Source organism: Acyrthosiphon pisum, chromosome A2 (assembly GCF_005508785.2).
Source record: "Acyrthosiphon pisum isolate AL4f chromosome A2, pea_aphid_22Mar2018_4r6ur, whole genome shotgun sequence".
In the NCBI taxonomy this organism is placed as follows: domain Eukaryota; kingdom Metazoa; phylum Arthropoda; class Insecta; order Hemiptera; family Aphididae; genus Acyrthosiphon; species Acyrthosiphon pisum.
In genome coordinates, this window is record NC_042495.1 from 117,654,237 (window position 1) to 117,666,899 (window position 12,663).

General features: G+C 30.9%; 1 protein-coding gene across 1 annotated transcript; it reads left to right on the forward strand.

Moving 5' to 3' along the window:
• Positions 1-861: 861 nt before the first annotated feature.
• On the forward strand, positions 862-2,440 carry LOC115034091. Its single transcript, XM_029489726.1, has one exon. It carries the CDS (start codon positions 1,922-1,924, stop codon positions 2,366-2,368), a length of 447 nt encoding a protein of 148 aa, XP_029345586.1. The 5' UTR covers positions 862-1,921; the 3' UTR covers positions 2,369-2,440.
• Positions 2,441-12,663: the final 10,223 nt, after the last annotated feature.

The following is a 12,663-nucleotide window of genomic DNA, read 5'->3' on the forward strand; positions in this document are numbered from 1 at the left end:
TTTAAATTATTTAACGAACATTTAGACGTATCAATATGAAAAATTGAGCGAGTAGTTTTTTGCCAGGTATTTATAGCTTTGTTAAGTTACTAAAAAAAATTAGGTCCACGATGTAAGATTTGGAAGATATAAGGCTATAATTTAAAAATGATACTAATTAACATAAATCTATCAACAATTATTATAATTTGTAAAAATAGTCAATAAAAAGTGTAATAAATGTTAGAGCTAATATTATAATCTATATGTCAAATATATATATTTATATTAAATATACCTATAGGTACCTATAATAATTACAAACAATAATTTGTGTTTCTGCTAAAAACGAAGAAATAAAAAAATAACCTTACGAAAAGCTAAAAAAACTAATTTTTTCATATAATATTTCAATTGTTGGTGTTTTTGAACTGGGGGTGCTAAATTAAAGTTTGGGGGTGCTGAAGCACCCCCAAGCACCCCCCCCCCCTAGTTGCACCTATAAGTATAATGTAACTAGGTTAAACATAATATCTATACTACCAATAGTGCTTCGATTGTAATATTGATATATATAAGTAATATGGAAAGACAGAAAAGGGGTCAGGGAGTGGTGATCGTTTGACTCGATCGCCACTGGACGTCAAAGTTTAATAAAAGTGCTTATTATAATATAAAGTTCGTTTATTTGTGTACGTCTGTAATTGGCGAATATGGACGACAGTATGTCAGTATATAAATATACGCTTCATATCATCGCCGTGAAGTATTTTATATATTTTTCGGTTTTACTTCGCACTTCGCCGTGCATAATATTATTATTATTCTGTGGCACTGTGGCATTGGCGTGCAAACTATTTTTAAAAATATACCCTCCCAATTGGTAAAACTATGAATATTAAATATGCGTGAATGTCATCAGTTTCCCGATAATTTGTTCACCCGTGAACAAAAGAAACAATAAATATACAAAAATTGTTTAAACTATATTATTGTTATTCAATATTATTTACGATTTTATCTATTGTATCATTATTGTTATAATATTATACATAATATTTTATGATAAATGCTTGTAATATTATATTATGTAATCGGTGCGCTTAAATCATTCTATGTTATATTTCATCAATATTAAACTATTATTCTATCACGTAATATACTTTCTGCTTTATTAATTTTTTTTTTAGAAGTTTTGAGCATCGTCGTATTCGAATGTTTTATGCCAGCTAATAATATGGCAAGCCTTGCCATTATTTTACTAAGACGATTTTATTAAGACCTATTTTAATGAACTGTTCAATTATTATAATAAATATTTTGTACAAAATATGTGTCATATTCAAATGTGGTACAAATGTGGTACTTGTCAGCTGTCGTGCTGTATAAATGTACAAAGATCACAGTCATAAATATTATTAAAACCAGAAACGATAACACAAATCTGGCAAGCAGATTCGTAATTTAAATAAATATTTGATCATACCTAACTATTATATCGCAGTTTACAACGATACGGGACTTTTGGCACATACTGTAAGATGGAAGTTAAATATTGTAGTTAGTTAGTCGTGATCATTCGACTGCCTATCGCGTAACCCTACCACATTTAGACCCCACCAATTACACGACGCCACGACCAAGTAACCAGCAGGCGTTTTTAGGGTATAAAAACCTTATGCACACCGATCGAAATGTCAGTCATTTAGTCATATTAACGCACAAACGAATATTTTAATCATCATTATAATATCGTTTACCGTACACCCTGCACCTATAATATATACTTATCACTGCAGATATATTATCTATACATTCATTCACCGAGCAATTTCAAGTGGCCGCTGTAAGCGAACGACCGAGCAGCAGATTCCGAAATAACAGATATCGTACCGAATATATAGGTTAGGATAAGAACAACAAAAACAAAAACAATAACAATATGTTTCTGTCGTACGGTACCGTGCCCATGTTCGCTTTCACGATACTGTTGAATTTCTTCTTCTTGAACTCTCCCATCAAATCGCAGGAGAGAGGCACGATCTACGAACTGTGCCAGGATTGTCTGAATGACACATGCCACAAAGAGAAAAACAGGCCGTGCATGACCAGATACGACGGTTGGTTCTTATGTTACACGTGTGAAATCGAATTAGGTGACGACCAGTTCTATACCTTAGAAGAATGCAAGACGGGTTGCACGGATCCAGAGAGGGTATGCATGTGTACCTACCGGTATGTGTTTCGTGTGTATCAGAAAAGAAGTTCTCGAAAACGGTGGTTATTTAGACCCATGCGATTTGACAACCGAGCAGCAACCGAACCCAACGTGCAAGTAAGTTCCGTACGGCATCACCAGCACGCCCGCCGAGAGATTAGGTATAATTAAAATAATAGGTATTATGATTATTGTTTTTAAAAATATAATACCCCATAATATTATAATAATATTATATTATAGTTATAATATAGGCATACAATCACCACTGTGAAAAATGTAATATTGTTTAAACGGTTTTACTTCCCATAATATTATTTTCTTACAATATAGGTATAGCTTCACCCTCAGCTTCACCCACAGCGAGCCGTCTTCTTGCATAATTTTCTTCATTTTCTGCAGCAGTGGTGCGTAAACTATTTTTAAAATTATGCTCCCGATTGGTAATATCATAAATTTATATGGGTATGACTGTCAACAGTTTCCTGAAAATGTGTTCACCTGTGTGAAAATAAAAACAATGAAAATACAAAAATGCTTTAAACTAGGTATATTATTGTTATTCCAAATTCTTTACGAGTGTATCTAATATATCATTAGCATTTCCTATTTTAATACATGACATAAAGTTAAGTAGATAAATGTTCGGAATATTATATTATATTATCTAATCGGTTCACCTAAATCATTCTATATATTATTATTTCATCATGTCAAAAAAAAAACTCAATATTTTACGAAATAATGAGTGTTAAACAATAAAATAATCAACTTGTATAGGTACTATATAGCAATCACTAGCAATTATAATAATAAATGTCATTTAATTTACGAGTTAAAATATTTGATTTTATCTACTGTTTTCTGTTAATGCATCTGGTTCTGTAAACAGCTTATGATATTCCATTGGCCAACTTTAATTACGTTTCTTGTAAATAAATTTATTATCACTGATAAAAATAATTTGAAACTTGAGGAATATAATGTTTCCAAATTTATAATGGTTTTATAAAACTTTTGGTTATCGGCTTAATCGTTATTTTGATGTCATTAATTGGTCATCACACCCAACACGTCAACTTACCTACGAGTTCCTACAACGTACTTTAAGATCTTAAGGAGATTCGATACCGTGATTTTCTGTTTTCGTCTAACACACGCGTGATATAGTATTTTAAACGTGTTTTTTGCCAAACATACCAATTAATCTGACGAAGCGAACAGAACTCTGAAAACAGGATTTAAATTCGTCATCAAGTCTTCTTGAAATCGACTTTCCCACATTTTTAGTATAATCTCCCAAATTCCAGAAAAAGTCATATAAAAAAAGAGTATTTGAACATTTTTGTATTTCAATTTTTGGAGAATCTAAAATCAAAAAATCAAAAATGTGGGAAAGTCGATTTCAAGTAGACTTGATGACGAATTCAAATCTGTTTTCAGAATTTTTATCGTTTCATTAGATCAATTGGTATGTTTGGCAAAAAACAGGTCTAAAATACTATGTTACGCGTGTGATTAGCGAAAACAGAAAATCACGGTATTGAATCCCCTTAAATAAAAAGTATTTAAACAAAAATATATCAGACGATTTTAAAATAATTAATTTTTCAATGCGTTATATTTGAAACTTTGATGTTTCCAAATTTATGATATTTGTTATATCAAACTATTGATTATCGGCTTAATCGTTATTTTGATGTCATTAATTGGTCATCTCACCCAACAAGTCAACTAACCTTTGTGTTCTTATAACGTATTTTTAGATCTTAAATATAACTTATTTAAACCAGAGATGGAAAACGTTTTTGAAAACATTTTTAAAAAACGTTATTAAACGGAAAAAAAAACAAAAAAACGAAAACAATTAATAAAACAAAAACAAAAAACAACTGAAAAACGATAATAAAAAATCCCAAAAACCGAAAAATTTTAATAACGAAATTAAAAACGAAAACGAAAATAAATTATAGTATTATACATTATTAAATATACCACGAAAAAAAAATTTTTGAAAAAAATCTCTTGTCTTTCCTTTTTAATCTTTAACTTTAAAAACATTTTAATTTGAAATCAGAAATTTTGAATTTTCTAATTATTTTTATATAAATTATAATTTTGATTTAAAATTTAAATATTAAGAATAATTAATTTTAATTTTTAACTTTTATGTGCATTTCTGTATTGCGTGTTTCTATTATAACTTAAAAGTTAAAAGTTATAAGTTATAAGAATATAATATAAAAAAAAATATATTATCAAAAACTATAGGAAAATAACGTTTTCCATCCCTGATTTAAACAAATATATATCAGACGATTATGAAATTATTAATTATTCAATGAGTTATATTCAGAGTACCGAAAGTTAATTATATGGAACCTACAGAACAGATCTACCAGACTAAATATTTGTGTAAGTGTGCATGTTTTAAAAATAACATGCCATTTAATAGTTGATGTCATAATAAATCTTCGTGCAAAAATAAATAGTAAGGTACAACAATAGGTACAGAAAAATAGGTATGATTCATTTATAAAAAATATACGTATGGTTTATAACAAGTCAATAAACTGTTAAATATTTCAATTTAAAATTAACTTTGTAAAAATAAATTAAAATATAATATAACTTATTGACTTGTTATGTTGTTATAATACAGTCAGTGGTGTATTGGAGGCCCGGGAGGGTATACGCGGGTATACGTCGTATACCCGGATCCCTATTTTTGGATTTATGCGTATACCTTTAAGAAACTTATTCTTTTATGGGTATACGCACGCTTCCAAGTTCCAATTTATCATCAGACAATTCAGTCATATTAATCCCAAACAAAAGTTTAAAATAATAATAATAATAATAAGTGGTTACATGTATTTTTCAAGAAGTTTTATATATAGCCATATAGGTATATTCAACTACTTTTAGGTGCGTATACCCATACATTTATTTACCAATTCACCACTGAATACAATGTAGGTTAGATTATAGATTGAGGTAGATTTAGGTTAAACATCGAATCAAGTTTGTCCTCAAAAGTTCCGGAACACCTCTCAGAATCACTTAGATACAATAGATCTTCACTAGCAGCCACCATCGAATTCATCAGAAATAAGTTACATTAAATAATAACTGTATCCCAATGGCTTATGTCGTTGAGGGTAATTTTTTTTAACAAAAAAAAAAAAAAATTATAAATATACACTTCCCATCATTGACGTGAAGTTTTTAAATATTTTTCCATGGTTTTACTTCACACAATATTCTCGCATAACAGTTATAGTCACGGCCAGTGACGTATTTAGGAATTTTGATAGGGGGGGGATGAAATATATAATAATAGGTACACTCAATAAATACGAATATAATAAACATTTTTAAAAATTTAACTTGTTGAGTTTAGTGTGGATCAAGGTGAAATAAGAATTAACACAAATTGTATAGTACCTAATAGCATTTATTATAAATTCATACTAACGACAATCCCGTGTTTAATACGATAAACAAAAAAAATAGTTATAATACAAAATCCTGTTTTCTATTTTTTTGGATGCTCAGTCCATCGATAAGCTTATCTGGCATGATTATTGTATTGACCGGTGACATGCAAATAAAGCCAACACATTAAGAGGACGCTACACCAACACCCGTATGTGTTGTCTCCGTCTTACACAAGCACGACATACCAAATTGTCGTTCACTATTCTCAATAGTGTGCTGATGGTTTTGATGGCGATAGGGTGAAATTACCTATTATCAAACTTTTAGTTAAGAACATATTCTGGGTCTTAGCGTGGGCGATTTTTTAATATTTTAATTTTCAAGCGAGATATAAGCATTTTTAATTTTTGATATTTCACATACCCTTATTTTTCTCGAAAATGAAAATATCGAAAAATCGTCCACTCTAAAACTCAAATAATGTTCTTACCTAAAAGTTTGATAATAGGTCGATTCACTCTAGTATCAAAACTAACAGCTCACTATTGAGAATAGTGAACGACAATTTCCTATGTCGTGCGTGTGTTAGATAGAAAAAACACACGCGGGTGTAGCGTCCTATTATAAGGATCCGTATTACAATAATTAAACTAATGTTAAACCGCAGAATTCGATTGGTAAAATTGAAACTATGATTGTAAAATGGGCCCTAAGTGTCTAAGTCGGTTATAATAAACAAAGTATATAATAATTACTATTTAATTTATAGTTATTATTCAATATCAGATAGGAAAATTGATAAAATATTTACTTCTGTCATACTATTTATCAGGTAAGACTTAATACTTAATAAAAACTTGAATGTGTATAGTAGTTGATACAGGCAAAGTACAAAATATTTTCAAGAGTTCATGAATATTTGGATAAACCTCTTTGTTCGCTTCGCAAACAAAATTCAAATGTTTCCCTTTTCGCGCCGGTGCATTATCACGGACCGAACAATAGCAGCTGGCTGCAGCGGCAGTCTGATTGTCTGTGTGTGTGTTTATCGCAGACGACAAATCGAGGAGTGCGCGCGTTGTCCCACCGCCGTTGTGTTATCTAACTGATAGCGGACAACGTGTGTATTCCAACAGTCATAATTCATATTATTCATTTTTCATGCACTTTCAATGTTTTTCTTCGTTTTATTTAAGTTGTGTGACGCTTTCAGTGCCACCGAAGATCTTGTATTTTGTCGTATTAAATGCTTAAGGTGGTACTGATCGCATTTTCGTAAATTATATGTTTTTTCATTGGCTAACCATTATTCATTCGTTTTTTGTCAAATCATCATATGCAAGTAAAATACATTCGTTCCTTTCGTTCTTTTCTTTTTGCACGGTTTCTCGAGCTATTCGGTCGCTCTGTGCTGTGTGCCTGGGTTATTCAACATTAGTCAATTTTGAGTTTATTCGTTCTCATCATATTCATTCAATATATTCAACTCAATACATTCATTCAATCATTTCGTGTATCATCTGTGAATTGTTCTGTAAGTATCGTTCAGTCATTTGTTTTCGTTCATTTCATTAATATTATTCCCCAATTCAGGGCGCACAACGAGGTACTTACAGAAACACGTGAATTTCTCCATTGTGATTTGCATGTATACAGTGATTTTTTCGTCTGAGCTGGTGGCCTATTAGTCGTACGTTCTCGGGATTGTCACACATTTGAATTGTTATAATATTGTACTTTTATTGTTAAAATGTGTGCATCCTGAGACGGTAGCGTTTGGTTTAAAGCCGCTAATAGACACCAGCTCTACAGGTAATCAGCTGACGAGCTGAATTAATTTATTATTCAATATTATTTATTATTATTTGCTGTATAGCATTATTTATTATTATTTGCTGTATAGCATTATTTATTATTATTTGAGCTGTATTATTTAAAGCCAAGTGGCTAGCTTATAATATGTCCTATTAAATTATTATTATACAAAATTAAAATATCTGTCATGACTTATTAATATTTGGGTTATCTATTCTTAATTCCTTTATTATTGATTTAAGGTCGTTGGTGTAATGTTCAAATTAAACTAACGCCTTGTCGTGAAGGCACCCTTAACTTTGATGACTATATTTTATTTCAGTTAAGAGCTAAACGCGACACTCTTTATCACAAACATCTAAAGCATGTAACCCAGAGGTGAATACAATGTTTTCAGTCACTGAGGTTTATGTGGGGTTTATTATAAACACTCATGCATTAAAATAATTCTTAGAGAATTCAAAAATATAGTATACCATACCACCATAAAGATATATGTTTTTATTTTCCGATATTGATGCCACGAACGACTAGTGGCGTATAGTACCTATATAAAAGCGGACAAATTACCACGGCTAGAACATTTAGAAAACAGATATAGGTACGAGGTACCTACTTAAAACTTAAAAGTAGTATCATATTGAGAAATACAGAAAATAATTAAACTTAATTTTACAAAAAAAAAGGTCAAGGGGGGATCTTCCCCCATATCACCCCCCCCCCCCCCCGTAAATACGCCACTGGTCACGGCCGCAGTGCGCCGTCATCGTACTTAATATTATTATTATAATTATTATTCTGTGGTACTGCGGCAGTGGAGGGTAAACTATTTTTAAATCTACCCTACCGATCGGTAATATTATAAATATTATAATATAGGCATGACTATCATCCATTTCTTGAAAATGTTTTCACTTGTGAACAAATGAAACAATGAAAATACAATAATTCTGTAAACCATATATTATTATTGTTATTCCATATTCTTTACGATTTTATCTATTATTGAATCATTATTGTTATTATAATATTATACATAATAATATATAATTAAGTTGATAAATGCTTGTAATATTATATTATGTAATCGGTGCACCTATATTTTTCTATATGTATTATTTAATCAATATTAAACAATTAATCCATCAAGTTTATATTTTGTTCTTTATTAATTTATTTTTTAGAATCCCTGAGCCCAGTCGTATGTGAATGTTGCAAAGCTGCATCTGGTCAATATAAGAATTAATCATTAAAAAATATTATTTGCTTATAATACAAACAGAGTGATTCACTAAGCATTTTTTGATATTTTTAAAGACCATATTTTCAAATTCTTTAGATTTTTTTGCACCTACTATTCAATTTTTTATACCTGAAAAATTGAGCGAGTAGTTTTTTTCCAGGTATTTATAGCTTTGTAATGTTACTAAGAACAATTAGGTTCACGATGTAAGGTTTGGTGGATATAAGGCTATAATTTAAAAATGTTACTAATTATCATAAATCTATCAACAATTATTATAATTTGTAAAAATAGTCAAAGTGTAATAAATATTAGAGCTAATATTATAATCTATTTGATATTCCGAATTTGAATGAATTAATAAATTATTAAATGAAAATAATAGGGGTGAGCAATGCTTAGTGAAAAAGGACTCGTGTCTGGCGATGCCTATAAATCGTGCTAGACAGGAGAGGACAGAAGGGAAATTATACATTAGGTACAACGACCAAATTTGACGCAGCTTGACCGGACTGTTGTTGATGAGGTGGTGGTTTCGCTCGCCATGGGCCCCATCATTGATGCGAAAAAACAAAACGTCTAGTCGGTAGGCCGTTGAAAAAAAGGGTGTTGAGACGTCGGAGACGGAGCTTGGCGGACGGCCGGCGTCGGAGTTTTTCTGTTCAGTTGTGGAGTGGGGTAGGTCAGTGTCGGCGTAACGTTTTATCGTTATTTTACAATTAATTAATTTTCGGAGACAGGTTGCCCTGCGGTCCGTGCCGGCGGACGAGAAAAAAGTGCCTACAGCAACGGGTGGCGAACAGCCTCGACCCGTCAACGCCAGACACTGCGTGACGTTGTGGTCGGGGAGTTTGGATTGTATAACGCTGTTTTGGTTATGTATTAAACGCGCAGTAACTTATGTATACTATTATATAATAATATATTAATATTACTACTCGTGATAATAACTGGGAAAAGGTATGCTCGGGATCATCATATTATTACAGTAATGTTGAAAATTCTGTGACGTTACACCCTATATACGATTATAAGATAATTTTTTCAAACTATTCTCCCTAGTAAATCCTTTGATACCTACTTTACAGGACTTTTCAAATGTTGAGGCGTAATGCTTATTAACAATATTGATTTTTGAGCTATAATAACCTTTTGTTCATATGCTAAATTTATGGTATAATCAATTGGCTACTTCCCCTATCCCGTGATTCATGTTATGTTTGTAAATCCTAATGGTTGAATGGTTTATTGTGCACATTTATGTACAGACTATTTTTTTTTGTTTGAACATTACAAAAATTCATATAAAATCGTTCTAAAATGTTTTAATGCTTCTAATAATATGTTAATTTTTTTAAATAAATGTTAGAAGCGAACTTAACTTAGAAATTAGACGTTGGACGATAGATAATTGTTGAAATATACAATTAATATTAGTGTTCAAACCATGTAAACACACGTGCGTATACAATGTCGTTTTCTAATACATACTTATGCAGTTACGATATAGCTGTGCAACACTTTTACTATCGCTTTCTATATTGTATACGGATACGGGATGACTTCAACTAATCATATATACAGGGCCTTTGCAGTATGTAATACTCACTTGCGCAGGCACCGTCGTACAGTGCGTATACGGTGTGAGTGTACAGTCACGTTAAATTGTCCAGTTGTACGTTATTATATATTATACTTATACATAATCATATTGTCGTGTTATTCATTTATATTAATACTAAAACGGTTAGTCTGTCAAGCTGCACTTTCAACAATAATAATTATGAATTGGCTCTGTATCTCTAGTTTTCTATCTTGTGTAATATAGCAGAGTTATATAACTTGTTCCAAAGCTTAAGAGGCCTCACTAGCATGTCTTTTTTGTCAATAACTACTGTTTCTAATTCCAATGATATGTGTTGACAAATATCACGATTTTCATTCTGAAGAAATATTTGGATTTTCCGTAATATATACAAGGGGACGATTGAGCCATATTTTTAATTTTAGATTCTGAGCGGAGCGAAATTTACCGTTTTACATTGGTGTTTATTATTTTTTTTTTTTTATATCTTGTATACAAAATTTTCTCAATAGTTATTTAATGCTACGGGAAAAACCACCGAAAAATTACGAAAAAACGCTAAAAATGGGGTTTTAATATTCCTAACACTTTGTTTATCACCATAGAAACGAATAAAAAATTATAATATTATAATATTAATTCAACTTACAATATAAAATGAATAATAACAAACGGTCTCCGCTCAGAATCGTTTTTTATATACGATGATATTATATCATTGAATTCAAATTTAATACAATCCATTATACAATGACCCACTTGTAATTTACAGTACAGCAGAGCGACATCCACTTACTTGCTTTTTTGTAATTCAAATTACAATAAAAATTGTAAAAAATTCAAAAGATTCAGTATTTCCAACTTCAATATTTAATTAACTAAATTGTAGGGTAATCGATGATTGCGAAGGACCATTTGATACATTAAACTTGTTGTGATTGTATCGACCGAAAAAATTGAAGGAGTCACGGATAGGCAACCAAAATTGTATGCACAATTAACGTTTCAGAAGCGACAATATGACAACGCCTACTTCCAAGATATAGGCAAGATATAATCTTACAAATAACTTATATGGTACAGAAGTATGTCCAGTTGTCACGATATCCATTGAACGATCCAGAATGTCCACGCATCAGCGATTGAAGTGTAGGTATATATTATGGTTAGCCGATCCACAGCGTATTGCACCTCGACGACCTGGGCGGCCACTCACACAACGCACAATTTTTGCTGGCAGACTTACGCTAATGAAGAATGATGCCAATAATGACGCAGATGATATTGCAATGATCGCCGTACGCTAAATTCTTATTGACTATAGTCAGTCTGGACTATCTAACAGATGTGATAGGATAAACGGAACCAAATAAATAAGTACTCACCGAATTTTAAACGGTATAATCATATTATGATTTATTGGTAGTGGTTGTATAAATTATCTGCAGATTCAAGTGTCCACGAAACCAGGGAAAATTACAATGATTATTGTGTCATCTTGGCGGTGTTTACATTGATTTAGCAAAGACATTAGAAACACATTTGTATAGAGTTGATCATATTGTGTGTAATACGTAGGAAGAGATGGTGAAGAGCGGTGAGAAAAGAGTTGTCCATTGTGTGTGCTGTACGTTGTTACCGTTATAGATGTAGTGACGGAAATGCTGACGACAGCAGCATGAACATCAGTGGCGTAGCCAGGATTTTTTTTCGGAGGGGTTTGATCAACTTTTACAATTTTACACATTAGCACATATAGATACATAATAGCACAGATAGATAGCTGAAAAGTGTTAATACTTATAGGTACAGTGGTGTGCTCAGGGGGGGGAGGTTAGGTGTTATACCCCCCCTCCCCCTATTGTATTTTTTTGCCGACCTACAGAAAACCACTTATTAATTATTACAGCTGTTTAGAGTCATTCATTTTTTATTAATTTTATTCGTTGAATCAACAAGCTTGAAATTTAATACAAGGCTCTTAATATATTCTTACAATAGCAGTTGAAAAATATATAAATACAGCAGGGATGGAAAACGTTTTTGATAATTACGTTTTTGATTTACGTTTTAAAAACCATTATTTTTCTAAATTGTATTTGATTAACGTTTTTAAAAACGTTATTTTTCCATATTGTTTTTGATTAACGTTTTTAAAAAAGTTATTTTCCTATTGTTTCCAAATAACGATTTCATAATATATTTTTTTTTATATTATATTCTTATAACTTATAACTTTTAACTTTTAAGTAAAGCCTTTAAGCAATATAGAAATGCACTTAAAAATTAGAAAATAAAAATTAATTATTATATATATATATATATAAAAAAAAACAATATTATCAAAAATGTTATTTGGAAACAATAGGAAATAACGTTTTT

Excerpts from the sequence above, each read along its gene's own strand:
- LOC115034091 (XM_029489726.1), top strand. The coding sequence starts at position 1,922 with ATGTTTCTGTCGTACGGTACCGTGCCCATGTTCGCTTTCACGATACTG.